This window comes from Lagenorhynchus albirostris, chromosome 7 (assembly GCF_949774975.1).
Source record: "Lagenorhynchus albirostris chromosome 7, mLagAlb1.1, whole genome shotgun sequence".
Lineage (NCBI taxonomy): Eukaryota > Metazoa > Chordata > Mammalia > Artiodactyla > Delphinidae > Lagenorhynchus > Lagenorhynchus albirostris.
This window is the reverse complement of record NC_083101.1, coordinates 32,880,554-32,906,286: the sequence shown is the minus strand read 5'-3', so window position 1 is coordinate 32,906,286 and position 25,733 is coordinate 32,880,554. Positions and strand designations below refer to the sequence as shown.

Below are 25,733 nucleotides of genomic sequence, written 5' to 3'. Positions count from 1 at the left end.
CAAATATACATTTTGAGGTTCAACCCTTACCCAGGCCCAGCATGTTTTAGGCTTCTTCCAAGTTGTAAACACACTAACTGACACAAAATGTTCCTGCTGCTGTGCCCTGAACTCTTCCCTTTTGCTCAGGCAGCAGCCAAGCTGTTACTGTCATCTGGAGGTTACCATGGGAACTGACAACCCTGCTGGCTTTTCCCTACACCTCCTTTCTTCTTTGTCAGGGTTAATGGACTTTGCCTAGAACCTAGCCCCTCCATCCCCTATTCCCCTTTTCTTTATCTTTCTCATACTGATTTAGTTAATTCCACCTTAGACAACCCTTTATGTGGGCATAGCCTCTAATATGTCCTTCTTCCTTCCACCTCTCTTGTCACTTACCTCAGAAAACCTCCCATTCTTCCATCTTGCTGTGTTCCTATTTATTTCTTGTATTTGTGAGCCTTTCTGAATTCAGGTATGGTTAATAAGCATGCAGATAAAGCTAGTGATGTACCTGTATCAAGGAAAGGTATAAGTTTGAACAGAATCAGTTTACAAAGTTTATGAAGAAACAAGTTGATAAAGAACTAGTATCATGAATATTTAAATCCTTTCGAAAATACCCAGAAATCTCCTCCAGAATCTTCTGAAAACATTTCATTCCTTAATCTTTTCTAATCAGAATTGCTTTCTTTCAATTAACAACCTTCAAAATATAGAAATTGTTTTATGTCAATCAGTTTTTCTTTTGTTTTACAACTAATGGGGAAGTTCTTATGTGCCATGCATTGTACTGAATGCTTTTTAAAAATCTATTATCCTATTTTTAAAATCTTCTTAGTAGTCTCACAAAGTAAGGTATTCTTGTTGTGTAAAAGAAGGAACAAAGGCTCATTGGTTAAGAAACTTGTCTGAGGTCATGTAGTCAGTGACAGCCAGGCCCTGATTCCAACCCAGGTCAGAATGACTCCAAGTGTGCATCTTTTACTGAATTGTCCTGCCTCCTAGTATTGTTGTAATATTTTTGCTTTCATGATTTTGTGAAATATATGACTTGCCAGCTACTCCTAGGTTAAATTGGCTTTTGTGGACCAGCCTAGCCTAGAAGCCCAGCCAGAACCTTTACCATGATTCTCATGGGAACATACATTTCCAATTCATGTACTGGCTTACAAATGAACTTTTGGAAGGACACATATTCCTAGTTGTTGAGGTTCAAAATCACCTTGTGTAAAACTGCATTCAGTCCTAGCCTTTTCTCCTCATGACATTTTTAGCTCCTGTCTCAGCTTCCCCATGTGTCAGTGATACCACTATTTTTATATTTTTCTAATCTGGAAACCTTGGAATTGTAATCTTTTCTGGCTTCTTTGTGAACGGTACACACAGTCTGTTTGTCATTAAAGCTTGCAGTTCTCATTTAAGCTCCCTTTCAGTTTCCAATAATATTCCATTCCCACTATAGCCACACTAGGTTCCAGGTACTTCTCATCTTCTTCCCTCCCTCCTCCCTTGTTTCCCTCCCCCCTTCCAGAAACAATCGTTGAGCACCTAACCTGAACCAGGCACCTAACTTGAACCAGGCATTCCTCGAAGCATTATCCCAGCCCTGCTACCATCTGTGTGGACTCAACATCACCATTTTTTAACTATGATTCCCTCTCTCTTGAATGGGATTAGTTATCCTTGCCTTATCTCAAGATTAAAGGGGCTTACTTTAAGGATCTAAAGGATACATACGTGAAAGTATAAGAAAACTGAAATATAAGAAAATATGAAAGAAATATATACAAATTTGAGGTACCAACATATTGCAGTTGTGTGATTCAGGATTGAGTAAAAAATGATAACTTTTGAATAAATCATAAATGTTCTATAGCCCATCTGAAATATTGTTATTCTACTTGGCAGACAATGGTACATGGACTCAGCTCTGGTTGGTGTCAGATTATCATGAGCATGGATCCCTTTTTGATTACTTGAACAGATACACAGTTACTGTGGAAGGAATGATAAAACTCGCTCTGTCCACAGCAAGTGGACTTGCCCATCTTCACATGGAGATAGTTGGTACCCAAGGTAACTCAAAGCAATCCTGTTATTTAAGCTTTAAATTCCCATGGATCTAATGTCTGTTCAGAAAATTTTTGCAAGAAGTCAGCTTAATTGGAGATATTTAAAATGAGTTTTTAGATGAGAATATTTTACCTTTCTGTTGAAAATCTAAGGTGGAGTTATGAATCTGGGAATTTGTTCAGAGATTCTCCAGTCATTGTAACAATACTGATATTTTTGTAAGTTCTTAAAAGTAGTAGCGTTTAGTCTTTCTTGTGATTTTTGAGGATCTTGATTTTGGAATTTAGTTTATGTGCAGTACCATATGAAATGTGAAAAAGCTTTGTAAACATCAACATGCTCCATAAATGCTATCTGGCTATCTAATAATTATATTTGACCCTAGGATAAGGAGACTGCATGAGACAGTTTTACAGTTGAAAAATTGAATACTAAGTTTATGAAATTTTTATGCTTTGATTTTGTGCCATATAAGATATCAGATGCCAATATATTCTCTGCTGTAATGATTATCCACTTGCTACCTGATGACTCCCCCAACTCCCAACTTTACAACACACATGCTGTTTTACTATCTCAGCCAGCCCCATCTTTGTAAATTTTATTATTGTTGATTATAATAGCTTTATTGAGTTATAATTTACCCATTTAGTATACAATTCAGTGGGTTTTAGTATATTCACAGAGTTGTACAGCTATCACCACAATCAGTTTTAGAACATTTTCATCATCTTAAAAGAACCCTGTAGTTCTTAGCAGTCATTCCCCATTTCCCCCCAAACTCTTTAGCCTTAGGCAACCTCTAATATACTTTCCATCTCTATAGATTTGCTTATTCTGGACATAGCATACAAAAGGAATCATACAATATGTGATCTTTTGTGACTGGCTTCTTTCTCTTAGTGTATTTTCAAGGTTCAGCCATGCTGCAGCATTCATCAGCAATTCATTCTTTTTTATGGCTGAGTAATATTTCATTGTATGGATATACCACATTTTGGGTATCCATTCATCAGTGATGGACATATGGGTTGTTTCCACTTTGGGCTGTTATGAATAATGCTGCTATGAACATTGTTGTACAAGTTTTTGTGTGGACATGTTTCCAGTTCTCTTGGATATATACCTGGGAGTGGAATTACTGGATCATATAGTTACTCTAAAGATTTGTGAAACTGCCAGACTTTTTTTTCCAAGTGCCTGTACTATTTTACATTTCCATCAGCAGTCTCTGAGGGTTCCAAGTTGTCCACATTGTAATTATTACTTTTTAATTTTAATTATTTTTAAATTATTTTTAAAATTTTATTTTTTTCATTTTAGTGAGAAGACTAAATAAATAGATTAAAATACATAGTCCCTGCATAGTACAACTTTTTCTAGTGGTATTAAGGTATTATACATTTAGTGAGTACATTCCAGTTGATAGACAAAGGAAGTGATTGAGATTCTTGGTTTTTGAATTCGAATATCAGTGACTAGGATTCCTGTAAAAAATTCATAGGGTATCAACAAACTAGTATCTTTAACCCCCAGTCTTTGCATATTAGACTTATATTTTTTGAGCATCCATTTTCTTTGAAGAAATGTAATTTCAGCAACTTTTTGTGTAATGATTCCCTTAAGGTGGTTTAGTAATGGCTGAGGTATTGCGGTGATGGGGGTTGAAATGCTTCGACACTGGGATGGGAGGAGAAGCTTTTGAACCTAAAGGTGAGATTTGTGATTGGTATTACCCTTTAAGCAACCATGTTTAATCTTTTTCTTTCTTTAGGAAAACCAGCCATTGCTCATAGGGATTTGAAATCAAAGAATATCTTGGTAAAGAAGAATGGAACTTGCTGTATTGCAGACTTGGGACTGGCAGTAAGACATGATTCGGCCACAGATACAATTGATATTGCTCCAAACCACAGAGTGGGAACAAAAAGGTATACTTATGGCTACACAGTGATTAATATGTTCTGAAATTGACTTCTTTTCCTTCTCATTTCTAGATACATATTTTTTCTGAAACTCGACCTTGTACTTTATTAGATTGCTCACAGGTAGAAGATCTCATGGTCTTGCCTGCTCTGAAACCAAGGTTACCTGACTTAAAAAGGTAACTGCTGATGAAAGGTGGCCTTTCCAGAAAATATTACCGTTATCATAATAGTAGCTAATGTTTATGGGGTACCTACTATGTGCCAATCTTTTTTTTTTTTTTTTTTTTTTTTTGTGGTATGCGGGCCTCTCACTGTTGTGGCCTCTCCCGTTGCGGAGCGCAGGCTCCGGACGTGCAGGCTAAGCGGCCATGGCTCACGGGCCCAGCCACTCTGCGGCATGTGGGATCTTCCTGGACCGGGGCATGAACCCGTGTCCCCTGCATCGGCAGGTGGACTCTCAACCACTGCGCCACCAGGGAAGCCCGCCAATCATTTTAATGGGTCTTTTATGTATATCATTTATTGTTCTCTACAAATGTTGTGCTGTAGTTAGCCCAACTGTTTTCATATTTTTATCTCCTGAAAACATGCCTTTCTCTCTTCAAACTTTCCCATGTGCTGTATCCTAGAGCATAGTTTCTGCTTTTATTTCCCTAGCTTGTACTTAGTCTTCCTTTCTCATAGAAATCCTTTTCTGGACTGTTAGATGTCCTTGGCAAGGGCCCTCACTGCATGCTGAACTTGGACCATTGAGGCACTTAGCACATTATAACTGTCCATTTATTTATCTGTATATTCCATTGGATCATAAGCTGCTTGAGAGCAGCCTTGTATTCCCAGCATCCATTTGTGCCTAATACATAGTAAGTCCTCAATAAATATTTGTTGAGTCTATGAGTACTCAAAGGACCTAATTAGGTAGGTATCACTACCCTCAATTCAGAGATGAGGAAACCGCCTTGTGGAGGTTAAGTAATGTGGCCAACCAACCTCATGGATGGTAAGCTGAAGAGCCAAGATTTGAACCTGGGCCTTTCTGACCCAAAAGGCTTTGCTCTGTGTATCACACAGCATTTGCCACCACATATCTTCAAACTGCTACCTTGGACTTGAATAGAGCCAATGTTCTATCTCAGTCATATTTGTGACTTATGGATTCGACAGGGACTCTCAGATCTCTTGACTCAGTGTTCCAGGCAGTGGTTGCTGCAGGTCTTTGTGAGTCCAGGGACTTTTGAAGCCTCAGAACTGTGCAAGGTGGTATCAATAGGAGAACTGGCATTCATTTTTATCTATTATTTTGTTCCCTGGAGTATGTCTTTGTCTTTCCTTTTATCCTGTATTAGTGAGAAGACTTCTAGATTAAAATATAGTACATAGTACATAGCCAAGTAGGTGGTGTACATTAGGACACCTAGGATAGTCAGTTATTACTTGTGGGTCATTGGAAACTTAGATCATAAGGCAGATAGCATAAAATTGCTGTTTCAGCTTTTCATGGGATTTGGTTGACATCATTAATTTGCAAACTAGTTGGGATATTTAATATTTTTCTTGAGTCTAATATGATCTCAGTTATGTGTGGAAGCTTGAGCTTCAGAGATCAGACCCAGGGAGAGGACAGGGGTGGGCTGTGTAGAAACAGTCTGAAGGGGCTGGAGGCTGGTGCAACTGACTGCACCTGAGGTTATACACAGAGGAAGCCTGGGCTGCCTTAGAGGCCAGGTGCCATTGTGTGGGCAGTGCATGAGGGGAGGGTTGGGACCTGCCATTACAGCCTTTTTCCTGGCATGAGCTCTCAGGCAGCAGGACACAGCCTACACAAACTCCTGGAGCAGTCACAATACATACCCCACCCCTCCACCCCAGGCTCCAGGAGCGATCGATCGTGAGCTGCCTCTGCTCCCCTCATGCGCTCTGGGGGCACACGTGAGCTGCCACCACCACCAACCCCAGGACCAGGCATCCGCCGCCACATCTGCACACCCTCTTTCAAGGGGATAACTGCCAGCACATGCTGAGGAAAGAGGTGACAGGCGTCCACCTGCAAGGTGGTGACTTTTGGTGCAAGGTGACAGGCCCTTGCACCAAAAGTATTAAACCCACACAAGGTACACAGGGACACCCCCACATATAAACAGTCTTCCAAGATCACCATCAATAACTGTTTCTCCTAAACTCACAGAATAAGAAATACAAGTAAAGTGAAGAAGCAGAGGAACCACTCCCAGTTAAAAGACCATTAGAATTCCCCTGAAAGAACAAACAATGAAACAGACCTCTTCGGTCTAGGGGACACTGATTTCAAAAAGGAAATCGTGGAAATACTGAAGGAATTAAGAAAGGCTATCAACAGAAATGCAGAGTACTATAAAAAGGAACTAGAAACCATAAAGAGGAACCAAGAAAAATTAGAAGAAAACTCACTTGTTGAGACGAAAACTAAAGGCAATGAATAGCAGAATAAATAATTGAGAAGAACGAGTAAGTGAACTGGAAGATAGAATATGGAAATCACCCAATCAGGATGGCAGACAGACAAATGAAAAAAAGAGACCTATGGGATAATATAAAGCATGCCAATCTAGGCATAATAGGGATTCCAGAAGGGGAAGAAAGAGAAAAGGGGATTGAAAATGTATTTGAAGAAATTATGACTGAAAACTTCCCAAACCTAAGGAAGGAAACAGATATCCAGGTACAGGAAGCACAGAGGGTCCCAAACAAGGTGAACCCAAACAGATCTACACGACGACCTATTATAATAAAAATGGCAAAAAGAGAGGATTCTAAAGGCAGCAAGAGAAAAACAAAGAGTTAATTACAAGGGATCCCCCATCAAGTTATCAGCTGATTTCTCTACAGAAATGTTGCAGGCCAGAAGGGAGTAGCAAGATATATTCAAAGTCCTGAAAGGGAAAAATCTGCAACCTAGGATACTCTACCCAGCAAGATTATCATTGAGAATAGAAGGAGAGAGAAAGAATTTCTCAGACAAGCAAAAAACTAAAAGAATACAGCAGTACTAAAGCTATCCTAAAGGGAATATTGAAAGGTCTTCTCTAAATAGAAAAGGAGTAACAGTCTATAGGGAAGAGAAAATCACAATTGGAAAGCAAATTACCTAAATAAGCCAGTACACACACAGAGTAAAAAAAAAAATTCTGTGAAAGTAATGGTAACCACAATGAACAGCAAAAGGATGAACATGAAGATGTAAAAGAGGACATCAAACTCATAAAATGTGGGGAAGGAGGGTAAGAAAATGTAGATTTTTTTTTTTTTCATTTCCTAGATGTGTTTGAGCCTGTATGACTACCAGTCTAAGGCAAGTAGATATAGGACGGGGTTAATATATTTCAGAAACAGAGTAAACACAAATCAAAAACATATAGTAGATTGACAGAAACAAAAAAGAAGAGAATGTCAGTGTAATACAAGAGAAAATCATCAAATCACAAAAGGAAAAATAATAGAAAAGGACAAAGAAGAAATATAAAATCAACAGGAAAACAAGGTCAAAATGGCAATGAATAACATATCTATCAATAGCTACTTAAATGCCAATGGACTAAATGCTCCAATCAAAAGACAGAGTGGTAAGCTTCTGCACAGCAAAGGAACCCATAAACAAAACAAAAAAACAACCACAGAATGGGAGAAAATATTTGCAAACTATGCAATGGACAAGGGCTTAGTCTCTAAAATTTACAAACAGCTCATATGGCTCACTATCAAAAAAAGCAACCCAATCAAAAAATGGGTGGAAGACCTAAATTGATATTTCTCCAAAGAAGACATACAGATGGCCAAGAGGCACATGAAAAGATGCTCAGCTAATTATTAGAGAAAAGCAAATCAAAACTACAATGAGGTATCACCTCACACCAGTCAGAATGGCCATCATCAAAAAAATCTACAAACCATAAATGCTGGAGAGGATGTGGAGAAAAGGGACCCCTCCTACAACTGCTGGTGGGAATGTAAATTGGTACAACCACCATGGAGAACAGTATGGAGGTTCCCTAAAAAAACTAAAAATAGAACTACTATATGATCCAGCAATCTCACTCCTGGGCATATATCCAAGAAAACCATGATTCAAAAAGATACATGCATCCCAATGTTCATTGCAGCACTATTTAAAATAGCCAAGACATGGAAGCAGTCTAAATGTCCATTGACAGAAGAATGGATAAAAAAGATGTGGGGTGTGTGTGTATTCACACACACACATGTATATATACATATACACACACACACACAATGGACCATTAGCCATTAAAAAGAACGAAATAATGCCATTTGCAGCAACATGGATGGACCTAGAGATTATCATACTAAGTGAAGTAAGTCAGACAGAAAAAGACAAATATCATATGATATCACTTATATGTGCAATTTAAAAAATGATACAAATGAACTTATTTACAAAGTAGAAACAGACTCACAGACTTAGAAAACAAATTTATGGTTACCAAAGGGGAAAGGTAGGGGGGGAGTGATAAATCAGGAGGTTGGGATTAACATACACAATACTATATATAAAACAGATAATCAATAAGAACCTACTGTGTAGCACAAGGAACTCTACTCAGTACTCTGTGATAACCTATATGGGTAAAGAATCTGAAAAAGAATGGATATATATATTAACTGAACAACTTTGCTGTACACCTGAAATTAACACATTGTATATCAACTATACCCAAGTATAAAATAAAAAATTAAATTAAAAAATAATAAAAATATACTCTCTCTCAAAAAAAGAGATCTCTCAATATCCTGTGGTAAACCATAATGGAAAAGAATATGAAAATATATATAAATATATATGTATATCTGAATCACTTTGCTGTACAGTAGAAATTAACACAACATTGTAAATCAACAATACTTGAATAAAATAAATTTTTTTAAATAGAAAAAAAGAGTGGCAGATTTGATAGAAAAAAACAAGAGCCTACAATATGCTGCCTACAAGAGACCCACTTTAGGGCAAAGGACACACATAGATTGAAAAGTGAGGGGATGGAAAAAGATTTCATGCAAATGAAAATGAAAAGAAAGGGGAGGTTGCGATACTCATATCAGACAAAATAGACTTTCAAACAAAGCCCATAAAGAAAGATAGAGAAGGACACTATATAATGATAAAAGGATCGATACAGGAAGAGGATTTTATACTTGACAACATATATGCACCTAATAATATAGGAGTACCTAAATACATAAAACAAATACTAACAGACATAAAGGGAGACACTGATGGGAATACAATAATAGTAGGAGACTTTAACCCCATTCACATCAATGGATATATCTTCTAGACAGAAGATCAATAAGGCAACAGAGATCCTAAATGACACAATAGAACAGTTAGGCTTAATTGACATTTTCAGGACATTACATTAAAAAAAAAACAGAATAAACATTCTTTTCAAGTGCACATGGAACATTCTCTAGGGTTGACCACATTACTAGGGCATAAAACAAGCCTCAACAAATTTAAGAGTATAGAAATTATCTCAAACATCTTTTCTGACCACTGCAGCATGAAACTAGAAATCAACCACAGAAAAGAAATGAGAAAAAAAAAAAAGATTACATGGAGACTCAATAGCATGCTACTAAAAAACCAATGGGTCAATGATGAAATCAGAGAGGAAATTTTAAAATACCTTGAGGGACTTCTCTGGTAGTCCAATGGGTAAGGCTCCGCACTCCCAATGCAGGGGGTCTGGTTCGATCCCTGGCCAGGAAGCTAGATCCCACATGCATGCTGCAACTAAGAAGTCCACAAGCCGCAACTAAGTCTGCATGCCACAACTAAAGATCCTGCGTGCCACAGCTAAGACCGAGCGCAGCCAAAATAAATAAAATAAATATTTTTAAAAATACCTTGAGACAGATGACAAAACACAACCATACAAAATCTATGGGATGGCAGCAAAAGCAGTTCTTAGAAGTTCATAGCAATACAGACCTTGCTCAAAAAACAAGAAAAATCTCAAACATCCTAACCTACTACTTAAAAGAATTAGAAAAAAGGAAAAAGGAGAACAAACAAAACCTGAGAGCAGAAGGAAGGAAGTAATAAAGATCAGAGGGAAAAATAAGAGATTTTAAATAAAATAGAGATTTTTTTAAAAAAATAGAAAAAAATCAATACAACCAAGAGCTGGTTCTTTGAAAGGATAATCAAAATTGACAAACCTCTGGCCAGGCTCACCAAGAAGAAAAGAGAGAATCCAAATAAAGTAAATGAAAAAGGAGACAGACATAACAACTGATACTGCAGAAATACAAAAAACCATAAGGGAATACTGTGAACAATTAAATGCCAACAAATTTGACAACCTAGAAGAAATGGACAAGTTTCTAGAAACATACAGCCCACCAAAACTGAATCAAAAAGAAATAGATACATACAGCTGATTCACTTTGTTGTAGAGCAGAAACTAACACAACATTGTAAAGCAGTTACATTCCAATAAAAAAATAGATAATTTGAACAGACTGATCATTAGAGGTGAAACAATCTGTAATTTAAAAACTCCCTACAAACAAAAGTCCAGGACCAAATGGCTCCACAGGTGAATTCTACCATACAAAGAAGAACTTACATTGATCCTTCCAACTCTTCCAAAAATTGAAGAGAACACTCCCAAAGACACTCTATGAAGCCACCATCACCCTGATACCAAAACCAGACAAATACACCAGCAAAAAAGAAAATTACAAGCCAATATCATTGATGAATATAGATGCAAAAATTCTCAACAAAATATTAGCAGACTGAATCCAAAACACACAAAAAAGACCATACACCATGACCAAGTGGGATTCACTGCAAGTTCACAAGCATGGTTCAACATTCACAAATCAATGTGATACACCACATGAACAAAAGAAAAGACAAAAACTGCATGATTGTCTCAATAGATGCAGAAAAAGCATTTGACAAAATTCCATTCATGATAAAAAAAAACTCTTACCAATGTGGGTACAGAGGGAACATAACAAAAGCTATTTATGACAAACCCACAGCCAATATAATACTCAGTGGTGAAAAGCTGAAAGCCTTCCCACTAAAATCTGGAACAAGACAAGGATGTCCACTCACACCTCTTTTATTCAACCTGGTATTGGTAGTCCTAGCCACAGCAATCAGACAAGAAAAAGAAATAAAAGATATCCAAATTGGAAGGGAAGAGGTAAAGTTGTCATTATATGCAGATGACATGATTCTACATATAGAAAATCCTGAAGACTCCACACATCGATTACTAGAACTGATAAGTGAATTCAGCAAGGTAGCAGGATACAAGATTAACATACAGAAACCGGTTGCATTTCTTTACACTAACAATAAAACATCAGGAAGGGAATGTTAAAAACAAAAAACAAAAAACTTTCAAAATTGCACCCTCAAAAATAAAATACTTAGGGGCTTCCCTGGTGGTGCAGTGGTTGAGAGTCCGCCTGCCGATGCAGGGGACACGGGTTCATGCCCCAGTCCGGGAGGATCCCACATGCCGCAGGGCGGCTAGGCCTGTGAGCCATGGCCACTGAGCCTGCGCGTTCAGAGCCTGTGCTCCGCAATGGGAGAGGCCACAACAGTGAGAGAGGCCCGCGTACCGCGAAAAAATAAAAAACAAAATGCTTAGGAATAAACCTGCCCAAGGAGGTGAAAGACTTGAGAACTCTAAAACATTAATAAAGGAAACTGAAGATGATTCAAAGAAATGGAAAGATATCCCATGCACTTGGATTGGAAGAATATTGTTAAAATGGCCATACTACCCAAAGCAATCTACAGATTTAATGCAATCCCTACAAAATTACTCATGACGTTTTTCACAGAACTAGAATAATCCTAAAATTTATATGGAACCATAAAAGACTCAGAATTGTCAAAGCAATCCTGAAGAAAAAGAACAAAGCAGGAAGCATAACCCTCCCAGACTTCAGACAGTACTACAAAGCTACAGTAATCAAAACAGCATGGTATTGGCACAAAAACAGACATATGGATCAGTGGTACAGAATAGAGAGCCCAGAGATAAACCCACACCACTACAGTCAGTTAATCTTCGACAAAGGAGACAATAATATACAATGGAAAAAAGACTCTCCTTCAGCAAGTGGTGTTGGAAAAGTTGGACAGCTGCATGTAAATTGATGAAGTTAAAACACACCCTCTCACCATACACAAAAATAAAACTCAAAGTGGCTTAAAGACTTAAACATAAGACATTACACCAAAAACTCCTTGAAGAGATCACAGACAAAACATTCTCTGACATAAATTACACCAGTGTTTTCTTAGGTCAGTCTCCCTAGGCAGTAGAAATAAAAACAAACAAACGGGACCTAGTCAAACTTCCAAGCTGTTGCACAGGAAAGGAACCATTAGAAAAATGAAAAGACAAGCTACAGAATGGGAGAAAATATTTGCAAATGATGCGACTAACAAGGGCTTAATTTCCAAAATATACAAACAGCTCATACAACTCAACAACAAAACAACCCAATCGAAAAATGGGCAGAAGACCTAAATGTGCATTTCTCCAGGGAAGAAATACAAATGGCCAACAGGCACATGAAAAGATGCTCAATTTCACTAATTATTAGAGAAATGCAAATCAAAACTACAGTGAGGTACTACCTCACACCAGTCAGAATGGCCATCATTAAAAACTCTACAAATAAAAAATGCTGGAGAGGATGTGGAGAAAACAGAACCCTCCACTGTTGGTGGGAATAATGTAAGTTGGTACAGTCACTATGGAGAACAGTATGGAGAAAACTAAAAACAGAATTATCATATGATCCAGCAATCCCACTGCAGGGCATATATCCAGAAAAAACTAATCAAAAAAGATACATGCACCCCTGTGTTCATACCAGCACTATTTAAAATAGCCAAAACATGGAAACAACCTAAATGGCCATCGGCAGATGAATGGATAATGAAGATGTGGTATACAGATACAATGAAATACTGCTCAGCCATGAAAAAGAACAAAATAATGCCATTTGCAGCAACATGGATGCAACTAGAGATTATCATACTAAGTGAAGCAAGTCAGAAAGAGAAAGACAAATACCATATGATATCACTTATATGTGGAATCTAAAATATGACAAATAATCCTATCTACGAAACAGAAACAGATTCAGGGACAAAGAGAACAGACTTGTGGTTGCCAAGGGGGAGGGCGTTGGGAGAAGGATGGAGCGGGAGGTTGGGGTGAGCAGGTGTAAGCTATTATATGTGGAATGGATAAACAACAACGTCCTACTGTATAGAACAGAGAACTATATGCAGTATACTATGATAAACCATAATGGGAAAGAATATTTAAATAAGAATATATATATGCATAACTGAATTTCTGTTGTATAGCAAAGTGATTAACACAATATTGTAAATCAACTATACTTCAATTAAAAAAATTTATTTTTAAATTTAAAAAACAGCAGAAGCATAGTGAAAGGGGGAAAAGGTCAAAATTAATATTGACCCTCCCCCCACCTCCCCACCCAGGAGTAAAAGGAAGTTTATGAAACAGTTTAAAAGTAATGTCACTATTACATAAAATAAAATGCTGACTTCTTTTTTAGGTACATGGCCCCTGAAGTTCTAGATGATTCCATAAATATGAAACACTTTGAATCCTTCAAACGTGCTGACATCTATGCAATGGGACTAGTATTCTGGGAAATAGCTCGACGATGTTCCATTGGTGGTAAATCTCTCTCCCCTCCCCCAACATTTTGTCATGAACAAGTGGTTCAAGAATTGCCTTTTTTATTGAATGAAATTGTTTACCCAGTGATCACTGAGAGTGCCAGAAAAAATGAAAGAGATAAATGACATGACATGCTTTATCCTAGTGTATAGTTTTATCCTAATACACAGCTTTATTCCAGTGTAGTCTTTTTCTATTTCCACTTGAATTTTGGGAAGCAACAGAAACCAACCCCTTGTTATGTTGCAATATAGACATTTAGAATGGATGACTACTTGAGAGGCCACCCAGGAAGCTATTTCTAGCATGTACCTGAGTCAGACTGATTTTTTCCCCCTGAGATTATGGTTATTTTCTCAATCTTGAGAGCTGGAAATTACATATACAGAATACATATACTGCGTTGCATTACTTTTTTAAAGTAAGTTTGTGTTAGACTGAGCACTTTCAATGTTTACTTGAGAAATAGTCTCTTATCCTTGAGGACCAGGCTCACCAGACTAGTGCCTCAGGGTTTTGAGGCAGTGAGGGGTGGAGTAGCAAATAGGACAGGTTATTGACAGATGCAAGTAGAGGAAGGGACTTGCACCTCAGGCTTGCCTTGTAAGATTCACACCTTAGTGATAGAGTGTGTGTATCCCCGTACCAACTGAGAGGCTGTGCACTTGTAGAATAAAAGGTTTCATTTCTTGCACATTAGGGTTCTGGGAGAAAATCTCGTCATCACAGCTCATAGTTAACCATCATTAAAATAGCCTTTGCTGATCCCATGGCAATACTTAGTTTCAAGGTGTGGGCTCAGTACTGACTCAAGGAGGTGGGTTGTTGATGGAGATGTGGATGAGAGACTGCAGTCTGTAAGCTGTGTTCCATTTACCTCATTTAGTAATGGGACACTGTAACAGGACTCTCAGCTGTTCTTTTTCTGTCTGGTCAAAGAATGCTCTGACATTATCTGAGTAAATCCTTCAAAATAGATTTTTTTTTCTCTACCAATGTAGGAATTCATGAAGATTACCAGCTGCCTTATTATGATCTTGTACCTTCTGATCCATCAGTTGAAGAAATGAGAAAAGTTGTTTGTGAACAGAAGTTAAGGCCAAATATTCCAAACAGATGGCAGAGCTGTGAAGTGAGTATTTATTTTGGATACTACACAGTTCTCTAAACTGCTTCTGGTTAGTAAGTGGAAATTTGCTACTTTAAGGAAAACAGACATTAAGAATCCCCATTCCTTTATTTTTCATGGCTGTTAAACCAGTGAGTAAAAGTAGAATAATTTGTTTTTTATGTTCAATTTTAAGTATATTGAAAGGGCTGTGGAACGTTTTCAGTGGCCATTAGTGTATCAGAACAGTGTTTAGATCTGCCAATGAAACAAGCCTCCTACATTTTTAATTAAAGCTTCCCTTCAATCAGGGCAGCCCAGAATAGTGGGATGAGTGCTGGATGGAATTAGGAGGCCTGTATTCTAGATCAGCCTGGCTACCATTTCAGAGTCTGACTTTGGGCAAACCACTTCTGTTTTCTGGACCTTAATACGCCTTTTTGTAAAATGAGGGATTTGGATGATTATGAAGATGGTTCAGATGATTTTACATTTTATTCATCTCACTGCCCATATGACTATTCACCAGGAATTTGGGGAAAGTGCTTTACAGCAGTGCCTGAGCTTTTCAATCCCAGCTCTTACAAAAAGTTTTAGAAATATTTTTGTAGTTGTACCTTTAAAGAATTCATAAGAAAAATTTTATTTAATCTGTCCTTAATTGCTAGCTGTTACTATTATAATACTATTATAATATTGGTGAAACAAAGCATTTCCCTCCAGATTTGATGTTTTGTAGTTTAGGAAGAATAAAAAGCTGGTTACTTAAGTAGTTGATTTTACATCTTAAAATAATGTAGGCCTTAGTAGACACCTTTGACATCAAGAGAGTTCCTTGGCTACCTCCAACCAAATCAAGTATCCAGGCCCAGATAAAATATATTGTGTGCTCACAGAATCTGCATGTTTTAACGAATGGAATTGGGCTAGATCTTGTCTTGTAAAATTTGATCTTGATACTACAAAGCAGTTACAAATTGGAATTACTCATGTACTCATTCAGTGATTAGAGCAGATTAGTATTAAACAGATGGCTTTTTAAGCATGAAGGAGAGTTAGCAGTTAACATTAAAAATGCACATGCAATTTGCACTTACTCTCACAGCATGCTGAATTAATGCCATCACTGGCATTTTTGTTTTTTTCTCCATTTGGCTAGTTTTCTATGTACTTATCACTAACTCAATCTTTCACTTTTCTAGGGTTTTACAAATCTCTCAATAGCTGAAACACATCAAGAATTTGAAACTGATAGGATACCTACAGAAGTATCTTCAGAACCGTCTGACTTTTTCCAGTCTGGACTGGTTGTTCTCTAGGCCAGCTTTCATCTTGGGATATCCCTCACCTTTCACCCGTGATTCCCTTTGCCTCTTTTATGGTGAATCCTCCTTCCTGGATCCCACATCTTCCTGTTTCTTGGTTTGCTCATTTTCCCCCTCTCTCAGCTCTCTGCTCAGATGTTACCCTGTCAGTGAGACATTACCTCTCAACCTATTTAAAATAGCACCTTCCTTCCCTGGCATATTTTATCTCCTTCTCTAAACGATGTTTCTCCTTATCACTTACCATTGACAGTCCATGTATTTTGCTTATTTATTAATTATATGCTTTAGCCTTCTAGAATATCAGCTTTATGAGAGCAGAAATTTTGTCTGTTAGTTCACTGCTGTTAGTTCCCTAACACCTAGGATGGTTATCTAGTAGACTATAGGCACTCAGTTTGTTGGATGAATTCATGTATGGGCTGGGCCCTTGGTCATTTTTATCTGGAAACAAATGTTCATTTCTAGGGAATTTTCCTCAAGTATTTCCTTGATGTGTTCCTTTCCATTTTCCTCTGTTCTTTTTGTTCAACTCTGGTTATGAATGTAGATGTCCTGAACAGGCATTCTAATTTTCTTATCTTTTCCCTCCTATTATCCATCTCTTTGGGGGGTTTTTTCTCAACTTTCTGGGAGATGTATCAGCTTTTATCTTTTGAGTTTTTTATTATTATTATTCAGGTTTATCTTCTAGTTCTGTAAAGTTTTTCTAAAACCAAACAAAACCCAAAAAATTATTGATAAGTCCAATATCAGTGTTTTCTTTTATCTCTTTGAGGATATTAATGATAGATTGTTGATACTGTCTTCTTTCTATACACCTTCTGTTTTCTCCAAGGTGCTTTTTTCTGTTTTTGTCAACTTCTGCATTTCATATTACTTTCCTCAAATGTTTGATCAAGCTCATACTCTTCATGTATAAAAGGGGCACTGAAAGCTGATGGGAAGCTTTGTGCACACGAATGGAGCTTATCATCATCAACTGTGATGTGAGCGTGATGTAACTGGGTTGCTTCCTTGGGGAACCACTGATGTCAGTCTCTTCAGGCTTTTCCTCTTGGGCGAAAGACTCTTCCAGTCTCTTACCTGGAGGATTATGTAAAGTCAGTGGCCGTGTTTTCGGAAGAAAGTTTATGGTCTTAGCGTTCAGTGTGTTGTCAGTGTGGAACTTCGCCATGTTCCCCAAGACAGAAATCTCAGTTCTACTCTCTCAGGTGCGAACCTCTCGACTTCTGCTGGGGTGGGGGTAGGGCAGTCACCCAGCTGTGTGAGGTTGGGCGGGGGGCGGGGGGGCAGCTATCTGGGGTTCTAGCTCCTTTGGCTGATCCTATTTTTAGCCTGAACTCCACCCCAGGGGTACTTGATGCAGTTAATTCCTCACTTCTGGGGGGCATTTCATGGTGAGTCAGGTTCCTTCTTTGCCTTGAACAACTCTGCTTTAGTATTCAGCCTTTTCAGTCTACAAAGTAAATCACCCCTTGTCCATCTGCTTTCCAGCTCCTGGCACCAGTACCCTGTTGATGGGTATTTAGGTCATTTCTACTCACTTGCTATTACAAGTAATGCTGAAACAGAAATACTTGTATATATGTTATTTTAAAAGAAAATTAACAGGTAAAGATTATTATCCAAATCAGTGAAAAGTGGTGCATGCGTTAATGATCTTTCTTGTCTTTTCTTGTAGGCCTTGAGAGTGATGGCTAAAATTATGAGAGAATGTTGGTATGCCAATGGAGCAGCTAGGCTTACAGCTCTGCGGATTAAGAAAACATTATCACAGCTCAGTCAGCAGGAAGGCATCAAAATGTAAATTCTGCGGCTTTGCCTGAACTCTACTTTTTCTTCAGATCTGCTCCTGGGTTTTAATTTGGGAGGTCAGTTGTTCTACCTCACTGAGAGGGAACAGAAGGATATTGCTTCCTTTTGCAACAATGTAATAAGGTCAATTAAAAACGTCCCAGGATTTCTTTGGACCCAGGAAACAGCCATGTGGGGTCCTTTCTGTGCACTATGAACGATTCTTTCCCAGGACAGTTAACAAAATGTTGTGTGGTCTACCTTTATTTTTTATTAACACAAAACGTTTTTTTAAATGATTGCTGGTCTTAACTTTAGGTAACTCTGCTGTGCTGAAGATCATCTTTAAGGGTAAAGGAGCTGAATTGCTGAGTTATATGAAACATTTCTTATTTTTAAAGAAAGTGATTTACTCCTGGTTAGTACATTCTCAGAGGATTCTGAACCACTAAAGGGTTTCCTTGATGCAGACTTTGAATGTACTGTTCTATAATTTTCAGGATCTTAAAACTAACACTTATAAAACTCTTATCTTGAGTCTAAAAATGACCTCATATAGTAGTGAGGAACATAATTTATGCAATTGTATTTTGTATATTATTATTGTTCTTTCACATATTCAGAACATTACATGCCTTCAAAATGGGATTGTACTATACCAGTAAGTGCCACCTCTGTGTCTTTCTAATGGAAATGAGTAGAACTGCTTAAAGTCTGTCTCTGTGTGTTAAAACGTGTAGTGTTTTAATTCAAAAGTTTATTTACCTGGATAACCCAGACTTTTTCTGTTTTGTTTTTTGGAAGAGTTTTTCTGGTATGTCATTTGGTATTCCATTTTGAAAATGCCTTTTTCCTACCAAAATGTGCTTAAACCACTAAAGAAATGAAGTGGCATTAATTGGTAAATTGTTATCATGGTCATGTTTGAATATTCTCATGTCACGCTTTTGCATTTTAATTGTGTTGTCTAAGTATACTTTAAAAGAATCAAGTGGCACTCTAGATGCTTATAGTACTTTAATAATTTAAAATCTGTAGCATACAGACTAATTTTTCTAAAGGGAAAGTTTGTCTAGCTGCTTGTGAAAAGTTGTGTGGCATTCTGTAAGCCATTTTTTTTCTTTATCTGATCAAAGACAGTGTTATTTTTTTAAGAAATGAGCTACGTTTAAAATTAGAATATGGTTAATGTTAAATGATAGGCCTTTTTCTTGGAAGGTAAAGGTAGTTAATAATGTGGATAACAGTGTGTGAGAGAGTCACATTTGTTGTGTAGGAGTCAATGTTCTGTGGATTTTCTGTCTTTGTACCTAAGGTTAGAGTTAGTGTGGTTTTGAGGTCTCACTACACTTTAAGGAAGGCAGCTTTTAATTCAGTCTTTCCTTCTCTGTGCAGATACTGCAAATGCCTAATTCACATGGTTATGGAATGAATTCGGTGCACCCTTGATATTTGGGAAAGTGGTAGCTAAGGAATATTCTGAGGAGAGGTTCTCCATTTACAGATGTTTTTGGTCAAATTAAATGTTTAAGGCAAATTTGTCATGGTCTTCTCACATTAAGTTGAAACTAGCTTATAATAACTGGTTTTACTTCCAGTGTTTGTTAGAAAGTCTGCAAGATTTTTACAGTTTTCGAAATCCTCTTTATCACTGTGATCTTAATCTGGGGGTGGGGGTGGGGGTGGGGAACCTATCATAGCTGTGAGGCAAGACGTTCACCTTATAGTGCTATCAATTTCCTGATGAAAGGGTCAGAATAACCTGTACAGTATTTTGGTAAGAGATAGTGGCCACTTATGCTGACTGAGCTGCATTCTGTTAATGTCTTATCTCTTATACATAGAACAAATCTGAAAGACTATTTGGTCTTAAAGCCAAAGTAATTTCAGAATGAATGACATATTACATAGGAATTTAGTGTCAATTTTATGTGTTTAAAAACGTCATGAGGAAAATATGTTTAGAGGTTAATATTTTGAGTCCAAATTTGAGGGGTTTTTTGTAGTTACCATGATTTCATCAAAGCAAATGAGTGAGTTTGAGAGGTTTGTTTTTTGTAATTGTGTTATATTTCCTGTTTATTAATCTCTAGCTCTGTGATCAGGTACTTTAAAAAATTTTTTTGGCCATTTACAAGCCTACCAGATCTGCTTTATGAAATCCAGGGGACCAATGCATGTTAATCACTAAAGCTATTTTTATATAATTTTAAGAACATACCAAAAGTTCTCTGATTTAAAGTTGTGATACATGATTTCTCACTTTCATATAAGGTAATCAACTTTTGCTGAAGATATTCTTCATTAAGTCAAAAAATAAGTTACAATTTTACTGTTCTTGCCTAAATGGATAAAATGTACTTTTGATGAATCAGGGAATTTTTTAAAAGTTGGAATTTAGTTCTAAATTGGGTTTACATGTTACTCTAGATAATTCCATTTTCTTGGCTAATGATGGTTTGATAACCCCAATTAGCTAGTATTGAAAATGAAAGTAACTTAAAAGATTTATAGATCATGATTACTGTGGCTATAACTGCAGAAAAATTTGAGAATGAATTTTATTATTTAAAAACACAAACCTTTGTTTATACTGCCTATCTTCAGATGCTCACTTTCCAAGTTTCAGCTTGGCTAAAATATACCTTCAGGCAAATTATCTGTCCACGTCCACTTTGTTAGTGTCCCCAGAGGAACGGGGATGGGGGTCGGGTATGACCTAGTGGGGTGTAGACATTCCTGGTCCTTTCTTAATATCTCAGCTCTCTCTCTCCCAAACTGCCTTCCTGCTGGTCCCTGACTCAGATTGGGATGGCAGCAAGGTGGTAGCTGTGGCAATGAAGCGGTAGCCAGTTGTATCTTCCATAGGACAGGGTAAGGTCCAAAGAGCTGAGCCTCTAGTTATGCTGTAATGATAGTGTTCAGGAAGTGCCTCGAGTCAGGATACAGTGCCATGGTCATCAGAAATTCCAAATTTCAGTTCTTAAGAACTTTCATTGGTCACTTGGCCATTTTGCAGCTCATACATGGATTACCTTTTTTTTCCTCCTCTACATTAAAGAACTGTCACATACAGAATATTTTGTAAAACAAGATGGCAAAGTGCTAATTAAAATGCACAGCAAAATTAGTATTCCATTAGACATGTCATATCAAGAGTTTATTTTCATGCCTGCACTGAAAGAGTGGTTGTAAGTAAACTGTTTCTTGACCATGGCAGTGTTCTGGCTCCAGATGGTAGAGAGTCCAAATACTGGTTCTGTCACAGCTTGGCAGAAATTGCCAATTCAGATGTTTTTGAGAGTCTAAAGAATAGCTCATGACATGTACTACAGCTTCTTGAGTGTTTTGTAATGCTGGGATGCCCATGGGCCCTCTCTCTAGAAATGCTGGACTTCTAGGACATTCTGAGGATTGTCAGTACATTTAAACTTTTCAACCCTATTATGCAGTCTTATTTGTAATTGTAAACTTTAAAAAATGTGGTTAATAACATTCAACCAGTTTCTTAAAGCTTAAAAAGAACTTCAGTGAATGTTTTCATTTTTAAATGAATTTTGTGAATTGAATATCATGAACCATGTTTTGATATCCCTTTTTCACATTGTGCCAATGGAATGGGGTGTTTGGTATTTCTTTATATGTCAAGGAGATGCTTCAAAATGTCAATTGCTTTAAACTTAAATTACCTCTTGAGAGACCAAGGTACATTTACCTCATTGTATATATGATGTTTAATATTTGTCAGAGCATTCTCCAGGTTTGCAGTTTTATTTCTATAAAGTATGAGTATTATGTTGCTAAATTACTCAAATGGTACTGTATTGTTTATATTTGTACCCCAAATAACATCTATACTTTGATTTCTATATTTTATTGTATTTGTGCAAAATCCTTTTGGCTTTATCACTGTAATCTCTGGCCTATAAGATGTGTACAGAAAATGTCCATATAAATTTTCATTTAAGTTGGATGATTTTGAGAATCCTCTAAAGAGGAGAGAAAATACAAAAACTGCAGTTCCCCATAAGTTTTTTTAAACTGTATATTGTATTTGTAGTAATATTCTGAATGAACTGTAAATAGGAAGTAGAGGAATAATGCTTATGTCAAGTCCTAACACTACAGTAGAAAAATGGAAGCAATGCAAATAAATTACTTTTTTTCCCAAGTGCTAGTGGCATAATTTAAAATAAAGTGTGTATATTGGAGTGAGCCATGCTGTTATGAAATGCAGTTGCTGTAAATAGAGACTAGAATCTTTGGATGACTACCTGGTACAGGTTACAGTATCAGAACATGTTTGAGAAGTCCCCACAGGTGCACACAGGTGCATCTGTGTGTGTGGAGGCTTCTTTCCACATGCTTGGAGGTTATTGATCTGTCAGTGGACAGGATGGGACATGTCTACATGTGAACTGCTTTGCCTCTGGCTCAGCAGATTTTGCTAAGTTTGTGTTAAAGTGGTGTTTAAGTTTTTCAATGATTTTCAAAGGAAATTTAGAGTATTTTCATCTTCTAAGTTTTACCTTATTTTTCCTTCTTTTCCTAATTTAAGGATTTGTGAGAAATAATTTGTAGAAATAAGTTTTGTTTGTTCTGTTTTTTGTTTTTTTAAGTAGATTTGAACAGTCTCCTGGGAGTGAGAACTTGGCTGATAAAAGAACTAAGGAAGTAGTGGTAGAGAGGGGAGATGTCATCCCCAAGCCCTCGATGGACTCTGGGAGAGGTTTTGCAGATGAGATTGTTCTTGCATTAAAGACTAGTCACTTCAATTCAGAGACTGGATTTAGGGATTTTTTTTTTCCTTCATAATAAAGACGTATCACTAGGAGGTAGAGCTTTTGTTGGAAGTTAGAAGTAAGAAAGATTATTTTTAAAACATTATATAGATTCAGAGAAAGCAGAACTAGCTTTATCTCTTTATCACCTCTTCTGCCCCTGGGGTTTCGTAATTTGGAGAAAGTGATTTTACATATATGGCCTGCAACTCTGCTTTTTTTGTTTCATAATTGAGGATTTAGAAAACAGTGGGGCTATTCCAAAAAAGTGAGTAGAAAATCTGATGTTACAAAAGCTAGGGCTCAGCCATGTATGACTTCTACGAATTAGAAAATATTCAGTTAAATAATATTAAATCATTGTGGAAATAAAGGATTCTTAGTGTGAGTTGAAGAGAAATGGAAAAAAGAAGAAACTTAAGATGACTATTTTCTTTCCTATTATGAAAGAATAGAATTATAAAGGGATATTGGCAACTTAAAGTATTTCAAAGAAGGGAAAGGGACCCTAGACTGTTGAGAATTACAGGATTTGGATACAACTAAACCAGCTTTCAAAAACGAAAACCAAAAAAAGAAAAAAAGTGGCAAAGTAAGACTAAAATGATTTGTTCTCTGTAGATCTACCTTACAGGAAATACTAAAAGAAATTCTTCAGAATGAAAATGATACCAGGTGGTAACTTGAATCCACAGAATGAAATAAAAAGTACTGGAAATGGGAAAGATAAAAGACTGTATAAAGGTATTGCTGCTGTAACAAATTACTACAAATGTACTGACTTAAAATAACACCTACTTATGATGATGTCACATTTCTGAAGTCCAGGTATAATGTGGCTCAGTTGATTCTCTGCTGCATATTTCGGAAGTCCAAAAAAAAAAAAAAATCAATGCATTGGGTGTGCTACATTCCTTTCTGGAGGCTCAGGATGAATTGACTTCCAAGCTTATTCAGGTTGTTGGCAGAATTCAGTTCCATGTGGTTGTAGGACTGACATCCCCATTTCCTTGGGGACTATCAGCCAGGGGTTGTTCTTCGCTTCTAGAAAGCGCTTACATTCCTTGGTCCCCACTGCCATCTTCAAGGACAGCAAAAGCAGTTCCAGTCCTTCTCACACTTCATCTCTCTAATCTCCCCTTCTCTCCATCTTTCCTCTGCTTCTCTTTTCCACCACATCTCTCTCCAATGGAATCTTCTACTTTCTTCTTTGCCTTTTCAGGGATCATGTGGTTACATTAGCCTAGATTATCCAGAAAGGCCCAATCTCCCTATTTAGTAACCTCAATTTCATTTGTAAAATCCTTTCACAGCAGAACCTTGATTGAATAAACAAAGGATGGGAATCTTGAGGAGACATCTACCTACCACAATACCTATTTTCTCTTTAAATGGCATGTTATTGTATGACACAAATAATAATACTGTATTGTTGGTTTTATTACATAGATGCAATGTACATTACAATAGTAGCACAAAGGAGTGGGTAGGAAATGGAACTATACTGGAACAAAGGGGGATTCTGTATTTTATTGAAATTACATTACTATTAATCTGAAGATATTGGTTAATTAAAATACATACTGCAGTCCCTAGAGCATCCACTAAAACACTCAAAATACAGTTGAAGAAAACAAATCTAAATGGCACACTAGGGACTTCCCTGGTGGTCCAGCAGTTAAGACTCCATGCTCCCAATGCAGGGGGCCCAGGTTCGATCCCTGGTCAGAGAACTAGATCCCACATTCTGCAATCAAAAGATCCCACATGCCACAACGAAGATCCCGTGTGCTGCAACTAAAGACTCGGCGCAGCCAAATAAATTTTTTTTTTTTAAATGGCACACTAAAAAATATTTAACACAAAAGAAGGCAGCAATAGAAAGATGGAGGTGCAAAAACATTTGAGACATTTAGAAAACATAGTAAAATGGTAACCATAAATCTAACCATACCAATGATTTCATTAAATTTGATTCAAGTATTTAGTCCAATCATAAGGTAGAAACTGTCATAATGGATAAAAAAGCAAGACTTAACTATATGATGTCTACAAGAGACACTTTGGATTCAAAGACAAATAGTATAAAAGTATGGAAAAAAATATATACCATGCAAACAGAAACCATAAGGGAGCCAGAATGGATAATGTCAGACAAAGTGGGATTTGAAACAAATTACTAGAAATAGAGGACATTTCAAATGATAAAGGGTCAGTATATGAGGGAGATATGTTACCCAACCAAGCTTGGGTTCGCTCTCCTGCATGTGGTAAAGCCAATCTAGTGACACCAGGTTGTGGTGAAGGAAAGTAGTGTTTATTGCAAGGCACCCAGCGTGGGGCCAAGCAAGAACGGGCAGCTCGTGCTCGAAAGACTTGAACTCCCCCGTGGATTTTAAGGAAGGGTTTTTAAAGACAAAGTGAGGGGGCTTCCCTGGTGGCGCAGTGGTTGAGAGTCCGCCTGCCGATGCAGGGGACAAGGGTTCGTGCCCTGGTCCGGGAAGATCCCATATGCCGCAGAGCGGCTGGGCCCGTGAGCCATGGCCGCTGAGCCTGCGCGTCCGGAGCCTGTGCTCTGCAACGGGAGAGGCCACAACAGTGAGAGGCCCGCACACCGTAAAAAAAAAAAAAAAAAAAAAGACAAAGTGAGGGAGGGGGCCATAGGGTCAGTGATCAGTTCATGCATAATTCTGACTGGTTGGTGGTGAGGCAACAGGGTGATGTTTTGGGACTCTCATCAACTTTCTGGTTCCCAATGGTCTGGGGTCTACATGCTTGTGGTCAGAATGCAGTTAACTTCTTCTAGCTGGTAGGGGTTCTATCTGCAAAACAATTCATGGATATGCCTCAGGATATTATCTATAGCCCTTGAGGAGGAACTAAAGGTCCTTGACTTTGTTTTATATATATATTATTTTGTCTTGTTTGACTGTTTTCTTTTGTTTCTGCATTTTCTCACTTCTGATTACATTTGCCCTTTG

The 25,733-nt window shown here is 37.4% G+C and overlaps 1 protein-coding gene across 6 annotated transcripts in view; it reads left to right on the top strand.

The window, feature by feature from the left end:
- TGFBR1 (transforming growth factor beta receptor 1) overlaps positions 1 to 23,554 on the top strand; it is a 75,437-nt gene extending 51,883 nt beyond the window's left edge. For 3 of the 6 annotated variants that reach the window (XM_060154753.1, XM_060154752.1, XM_060154757.1), the window contains exons 5-9: positions 1,891 to 2,058; positions 3,830 to 3,986; positions 13,614 to 13,738; positions 14,743 to 14,873; positions 17,859 to 23,554. In XM_060154753.1, coding sequence (XP_060010736.1) covers positions 1,891 to 2,058; positions 3,830 to 3,986; positions 13,614 to 13,738; positions 14,743 to 14,873; positions 17,859 to 17,984 — 707 coding nt within the window. In that variant the 3' untranslated portion in view covers positions 17,985 to 23,554. Of the gene's footprint in view, positions 1 to 1,890; positions 2,059 to 3,829; positions 3,987 to 13,613; positions 13,739 to 14,742; positions 14,874 to 17,671; positions 17,721 to 17,858 lie in introns of those variants that run through there. The other 3 variants (XM_060154756.1, XM_060154755.1, XM_060154754.1) reach the window with 2 other exon arrangements.
- Positions 23,555 to 25,733: the final 2,179 nt, after the last annotated feature.